This window comes from Salminus brasiliensis, chromosome 1 (assembly GCF_030463535.1).
Source record: "Salminus brasiliensis chromosome 1, fSalBra1.hap2, whole genome shotgun sequence".
NCBI lineage: Eukaryota > Metazoa > Chordata > Actinopteri > Characiformes > Bryconidae > Salminus > Salminus brasiliensis.
The window spans coordinates 264,348-272,500 of NC_132878.1; the positions used below are offsets into that span (position 1 = coordinate 264,348).

The 8,153-nt window shown below is 45.7% G+C and overlaps 1 protein-coding gene across 1 annotated transcript; it reads left to right on the forward strand.

Moving 5' to 3' along the window:
- The first annotated feature begins 1,608 nt into the window (after positions 1-1,608).
- Positions 1,609-7,998, forward strand: LOC140570982 (claudin-15-like). The gene is made up of 5 exons (XM_072692651.1): positions 1,609-1,825; positions 5,544-5,708; positions 5,827-5,908; positions 6,008-6,118; positions 7,902-7,998. The coding sequence occupies exons 1-5, from the start codon at positions 1,609-1,611 to the stop codon at positions 7,996-7,998; spliced, it is 672 nt and encodes a 223-aa protein (XP_072548752.1).
- The last annotated feature ends 155 nt before the right edge of the window (positions 7,999-8,153 follow it).

Genomic DNA, 8,153 nt, shown 5'->3' on the forward strand with positions numbered 1-8,153 from the left:
GGATCCTCGTAAGGAACGCAGTGCTGAGGGACAGGAGCCGGAGCTCTGAGGGACAGGAGGGGCAGGAGCCGGAGCTCTGAGGGACAGGAGCCGGAGCTCTGAGGGACAGGAGGGACAGGAGCTGGAGCTCTGAGGAACAGGAGCCGGAGCTCTGAGGGACAGGAGGGACAGGAGCCGGAGCTCTGAGGGACAGGAGGGGTAGGAGCCGGAGCTCTGAGGGACAGGAGCCGGAGCTCTGAGGGACAGGAGGGGCAGGAGCCGGAGCTCTGAGGGACAGGAGCCGGAGCTCTGAGGGACAGGAGCCGGAGCTCTGAGGGACAGGAGGGACAGGAGCCGGAGCTCTGAGGGACAGGAGCCGGAGCTCTGAGGGACAGGATCCAGACCAGGATGAAGAGCTCTCTGCAGATCATTGCTCTCGCTGTGGGCTTCCTGAGCTGTGTGACGGCGTTCATCTCCCTCCACAGTCACTGGAAGGAGTCCTCCGATTACGGAAATGTGATCATCACCTCCAACATCTTCGAGAACCTGTGGATGTCCTGCGCTGAAGATTCCACAGGGATTTATGACTGCTGGCATTTCCAGAGTTTACTCGCCCTGTCAGGTAAGAACTCACCAAAAACAACAACAACAACAGCAACCACATTACCAGTGTAATAATAATAATAATAATAACACTAATAATAATAATAACACTAATAATAATAATAATAACAGCACTAATAATAATAATATCACTAATAATAATAACAATAACACTAATAATAATAATAATAATAATAATAATAATCATTATTGAATTGATTCCTGTGTTTACGGTTCTTTTAATGAGTTCTGAACTTTAGTTCATTCAGTTCTCTCTGAAATCCGACAGCTGGATGATGTTTGAGCTGAGAGACGGGCTCGGCTCTGAAGGGCATTAATTAGGATGGTTGATCTTCTGGAAGACCCTGATGAGGACGGAGAGGCCGGGTTCAGACTGAAGGGTGGATCAGTAATAAATCAGACAGGGAGGATCAGCCTGACTTACTGAATCACCACAGCAGTCGGTTCGGTGGTCAGTCATTTTAATCGGTCGGTAAATTAGGGGTCAGTCATTTAAAATGATTAAAATGCCATGGTTTAACGGTCTGTCATTGTGATGGTCAGTTTTATTTGGGGGGTTATGATGGGCTGAGGAGGGGGTTTTTTGTGGGCTGTCAGCTGAGGGTTGAAGGGCTGAAGATGGAGGGGGGTTTGGAGGTGATAACGTCTCTTACCACACCCCCACTGTTGGAGGTGAGGGCAGTGGGCAGAGCTGAGGCTGGAGAACAATCACTGACCGCTGAATTCAGAGGGAGGAGGATCTGAGCTCAATCCTCTGAGTGTGTGAGCGTGTGAGTGTAAGTGTGTGTAAGTGTGTGTGAGAGAGTGTGTGAGTGTGTGTGGAGATCAGTGCGATGGCTGTAAGTGAGGAGTAAAGACCCCGGCTGTTTTCCGCCCTGCGCTCAGTGCAGAGCTTTAGTCTCGGACAGGAAGTCATACTTCAGTAATACAGTACTAATTAATTACAGAGGTAATTACAGTGGTAATTATAGAGGTAATTACAGAGGTAATTATCATAACTGAGCAATGAACCCCGCGGTGGAGGCCATGGCGTTCTTCCTGGGCTTCTCGGGCTGGGTGATGTCCGGGATCGCCATCCCCAACCCCTTCTGGAGGGTCTCTGAGATGGAGGGAAACGTCATCACTGCCGCCACCGTGTACGAGAACCTGTGGATGTCCTGCCTGGTGGAATCCACCGGGGTGCACAACTGCCAGGAGTTCCCCTCCATGCTCGGACTGTCCGGTACGTTAGCGTTAGCTCATCACACTACAGAGCTTTTAGTTTAGAGTTTATTCAAAACGAACCCTTAACGAGGAAACGAACCCTTAACGAGGATTAAAAATACATTAAACATATTTCTGTATGTTTCACTAATGGTGAACAGGTTTCAATAATAAACATAATATTGTTATTAATCTAAAGTTCTAACAGTGAAGAGAATTTCAGATAATCAGGAGTTCTGATATTAAACACATATTAATCAAATCTAATATAGAAAAACACTAATAGAACATTTATAGTGAAGGCTGATTTTAATAGTGAAGAGAACAAACAAACACTGTACTCCAATCAGAAGTCCTAATAATGAGCAGAAACTGTCCTAAACAGAAGTTGTAATAATAAACATAAATTGTAATAACCTGAAATTCAAATAAAAAACAAAAATTATAATAAACACTTTTAATAATAAACAAAAACAGTAAGAAACAGAAATTCTAAAAGTGAATAGAAATGTAGAAAATCTAAGAGTAGTAATAATAAACCTGAAACTGTAATAAACAGAAACGAAGAGTGAACAGAAGTTCTAATAATAAACCAAAAAATTAATAAAAAGACGTTCTGAAAATGAGCAGAAATAATAATAAACAAGTTCTAATAATGAGCAGAAATGTAATAAACTGTTTTAATAAGAAATATAATTTGTGATAAACAGAAGTTTTAATAAACAGACTTTTAATAATAAACAGAATTTCCTCATTTTTCATTGTTAACAGAAATTCCACCAAACAAAATTTCTGAAAATAAACAAAAGTAAATGTAAATAAAAAGACTGGACAGGCAGGTACTGCCTCACCTGAGCTCCTTGGTCCGACCAGCTTTTGACCCCCTGCAGTTCACTGATCTACCTGCTGGACAAAGGACACACCCACGCAGACTCTACAAGCAGCACCAGGAGCAGCATGTTCTCCCATTCCTCCAGAGCCTTCAGCACCATGCCGGCCGCTGTGCCTGGGTGCCTGTTTAACCTGTAGACCCCAGACTGCATCACCTGCAGAATCTGGAGACACAGCCAGTGTGGGGTAGGTCAGGAATGAACAGGGGGATCAGTACAGGACGCTGGTGAACGACTCACCTGCAGCTTAAGGTCAGTAAAACTAAGATTGACTTCTGGATGTCCGACCCGTATCTGTCACCGGTCCCCACTGATGGAGAGGACGTGGACCTGGTTGGGACCCTACAAGAACCTAAATGTTCACTTGGGCGACAAGCTGGACATGAGCTGTAACAGCCATGCAGTGAATCAAAAAGGCCAGAGCCGACCGTACCTTCTGAGGAGGCTGAGCTTCTTCGCTGCACAGTCCTCCTCTCTGCTTGGGAACTGTCTGTTGTAGCTGTTAACTTGGACTCTCTGGAGGCTCTAGGGGAACCAAGCTGCTGACCATCGTGGACAATGCTTAGTTCAAGTTTGGGGGATTTTCACCCGTTCTTCCTGCAGAAGATTCTGTGAGGTTCTGTGAGGTTCTTGGGCTGTCTTGCTGCTCTGCTCTTTTGAGGTTTATCCACAGTTGTTTGTATGATGTTCAGCTCGGGGACTGTGAGGACCCAGAACCTTCAGCGTTCTCCTCTTGAGGAAGTCTACTGTGGCTGTGGCTGTTTAGGATCACTATGCTGTAGAAGCTCCTCCTCTTTCCATCTTCAGCTTGTTTACAGATGGGGAGGTGTCTGATGGTGCTTCCAGAATTTACTTGTGTTCTTCTCTACCAGTGAGATGATCTCTGTGCCACTGGCTGCAACACAAGCTCAAGATCCTCCCACCCCTGTGCTTCACAGTTGGAGAGGGGATCTCTTCATGAAGTCCTCCACCCCTTTTTTCTCTCCAAACAGACCTTTCATCATTACACCCAAAACTCTGATCTTTAGAGCTCTCTGATCTTTAGATCAGAGCTCTGAGTTTTGAGAACAGAGCTCCACCCCTCCAGAGTCTGATCAACCCCCTGATTAATCTTCTATCCATCCTACCAGCAGTTCTCTCTGCAGGTTCTCTTGGTCTTCCAGACCTCAGCCTGACCTCCAGCGTTCCTGCTAACGGTCATTTCTTACCTCCATTAGGAACTGAGGAACCATCTGCTGTCTTCTTCTAGTCTCCTCCTGCTCTGTGATCATCAGCTATGTTCATGTTCAAAGAGATCAGCAGCTGTTTAGAGGATCTTATGGCTGCTGATTGTTGCTGTTTAGAGGAGCTCATGGCTGCTGATTGTTGCTGTTTAGAGGATCTTATGGCTGCTGATTGTTGCTGTTTAGAGGAGCTCATGGCTGCTGATTGTTGCTGTTTAGAGGAGCTCATGACTGCTGATTGTTGCTGTTTAGAGGAGCTCATGGCTGCTGATTGTTGCTGTTTAGAGGAGCTCATGACTGCTGATTGTTGCTGTTTAGAGGAGCTCATGGCTGCTGATTGTTGCTGTTTAGAGGAGCTCATGACTACTGATTGTTGCTGTTTAGAGGAGCTCATAGCTGCTGATTGTTGCTGTTTAGAGGAGCTCATGGCTGCTGATTGTCGCTGTTTAGAGGAGCTCATGGCTGCTGATTGTCGCTGTTTAGAGGAGCTCATGGCTGCTGATTGTTGAAGTTTAGAGGAGCTCATGACTGCTGATTGTTGCTGTTTAGAGGAGCTCATGGCTGCTGATTGTCGCTGTTTAGAGGAGCCCATGGCTGCTGATTGTTGCTGTTTAGAGAAGCCCATGACTGCTGATTGTTGCTGTTTAGAGGAGCTCATGGCTGCTGATTGTTGCTGTTTAGAGGAGCTCATGGCTGCGGATTGTCGCTGTTTAGAGGAGCTTATGGCTGCTGATTGTTGCTGTTTAGAGGAGCTCATGGCTGCTGATTGTTGCTGTTTAGAGGAGCTCATGGCTGCTGATTGTTGATGTTTAGAGGAGCTCATGGCTGCTAATTGTTGCTGTTTAGAGGAGCTCATGGCTGCTAATTGTTGCTGTTTAGAGGAGCTCATGGCTGCTGATTGTTGCTGTTTAGAGGAGCTCATGGCTGCTGATTGTTGCTGTTTAGAGGAGCTTATGGCTGCTGATTGTTGATGTTTAGAGGAGCTCATGGCTGCTGATTGTTGATGTTTAGAGGAGCTCATGGCTGCTAATTGTTGCTGTTTAGAGGAGCTCATGGCTGCTGATTGTTGCTGTTTAGAGGAGCTTATGGCTGCTGATTGTTGCTGTTTAGAGGAGCTCATGGCTGCTGATTGTTGCTGTTTAGAGGAGCTCATGGCTGCTGATTGCCGCTGTTTAGAGGAGCTCATGGCTGCTGATTGTTGCTGTTTAGAGGAGCTCATGGCTGCTGATTGTTGCTGTTTAGAGGAGCCCATGGCTGCTGATTGTTGCTGTTTAGAGGAGCTCATGGCTGCTGATTGTTGCTGTTTAGAGGAGCTCATGGCTGCTGATTGTTGCTGTTTAGAGGAGCTCATGGCTGCTGATTGTTGCTGTTTAGAGGATCTTATGGCTGCTGATTGTTGCTGTTTAGAGGATCTTATGGCTGCTGATTGTTGCTGTTTAGAGGAGCTCATGGCTTTGATCACCTGATCTGTCTTAATGATTCCTGGTCTGAGATATTGGTGAAGTTCTCTAAGAGCTGGGTTCTTCAGAGGCCACTGCTCGCTCAGTATACTCTCTCTCTCTCTCTCTCTCTCTCTCTCTCTCTGCAGTGCAGGTTCTGTTTAGCTGTTCTCTTTGTGTTCTAGGTCACGTTCAGGCGTCTCGTGCCCTAATGATTGCGTCTATCGTGATGGGAACCATTGGGCTGGTCTCCACGCTGGTGGGCATGCAGTGCTCCAAAATCGGGGGGGAGAACTACATCCTGAAGGGAAGAATCACTGTTCTCGGAGGAGTCTTCTTCATCCTGCAGGGTAAGAGCTCCTTATGGGGGTCTGGGAAAAAACCTTTGTGTTTAGGTTGTGGAGTGAAGGCACAGGGAGAACAGGTGAACACAGGTACATTCCTGACACCCCCTCTGTCGTCCTGCAGGCCTGTGCACCATGATCGCTGTTTCCTGGTACGCCTTCAACATCACTCAGGAGTTCTTCGACCCCCTCTATCCTGGAACCAAGTCAGTGTTTTTGTGAAGAGCAAACCTCACACACTGAATCCAACCGTACACCTGTGATCTGAGCACCCGCTGGTGTGTGTGACTGTGTGTGTGTTGCAGGTTCGAGCTTGGGCAGGGGCTGTATATCGGCTGGTGTTCGGCCACTCTGGCCCTGTTTGGGGGCAGCTGTTTGCTGTGTGCGTGTGGAATGACCAGCAAAGAGGAGAAACTGTGAGTTTATCTCACACACACACTGTGCGTGTACTTTTATACATACATACATACACACACACACACACACACACTGTGCGTGTACTTTTATACATACATACATACATACACACACACACACACACACACACACACACACTGTGCGTGTACTTTTATACATACATACATACACACACACACACACACACACACTGTGCGTGTACTTTTATACATACATACATACACACACACACACACACACACTGTGCGTGTACTTTTATACATACATACATACATACACACACACACACACACTGTGCGTGTACTTTTATACATACATACATACACACACACACACACACACACACACACACTGTGCGTGTACTTTTATACATACATACATACATACACACACACACACACACACTGTGCGTGTACTTTTATACATACATACATACACACACACACACACACACACACTGTGCGTGTACTTTTATACATACATACATACACACACACACACACACACACACACACACACTGTGCGTGTACTTTTATACATACATACATACACACACACACACACTGTGTGTGTACTTTTATACATACATACATACACACACACACACACACACACACACTGTGCGTGTACTTTTATACATACATACATACACACACACACACTGCGTGTACTTTTATACATACATACATACACACACACACACACACACACTGTGCGTGTACTTTTATACATACATACATACACACACACACACACACACACACTGTGTGTGTACTTTTATACATACATACATACACACACACACACACACACACACACACTGTGTGTGTACTTTTATACATACATACATACACACACACACACACACTGTGTGTGTACTTTTATACATACATACATACACACACACACACACACACACTGTGCGTGTACTTTTATACATACATACATACACACACACACACACACACTGTGTGTGTACTTTTATACATACATACACACACACACACACACACACTGTGCGTGTACTTTTATACATACATACATACACACACACACACACACACACTGTGTGTGTACTTTTATACATACATACATACACACACACACACACACACACACACTGTGTGTGTACTTTTATACATACATACATACACACACACACACTGTGCGTGTACTTTTATACACACACACACACACACACACACACACACTGTGCGTGTACTTTTATACATACATACATATACACACACACACACACACACACTGTGCGTGTACTTTTATACACACACACACACACACACACACACACTGTGCGTATACTTTTATACATACATACACACACACACACACACACTGTGCGTGTACTTTTATACATACATACACACACACACACACACACTGTGCGTATACTTTTATACATACATACACACACACACACACACACACATACACACACACACAGTCGGTGCTATGGAGAACAGGAGCCCTGGTTCTACTCATTCTCTATGGGGCTGGGATCTGCTGTTCTGCTGTGGAGTAAAATAAACGCACAGTGTTTGACACAGCAGCCTCTTTCCACTGGTCATAAGTATTTGGACGCAGATATTCTGGCATGTTTAGGTGGGAAAGCTGGTCTGCTTCAAACTGTATAGACCTGAACTGAATTAACAGAGTTTGTGTGGATGTACCAGACTGGCTACGGCGGTCTGTACTGTTGGTTCTGCTGGAGAGAGCGCAGTGGTTCCTTGTGGTTCTGGTAAAAACTGGTTCTCTCTCCTGCAGATCGTATTCCTATAGAGCGCCCACCAGAGGAACGGCGTACACCACCTCCATCACCACCCAGTCGCCCCACCACTACGGACGGAACGCTTATGTATAGCTGCCATAATCACCATGACGACACATTCCCATGAACTCAGGCATGTTGTCATGGTGTTTACTCCGCCCATCCAGACGCAAAAATCAGCTGCGCACACACACACACACACACACACACACACACACACACTGCAGTCCAGGTGTAGTCTGATCGGG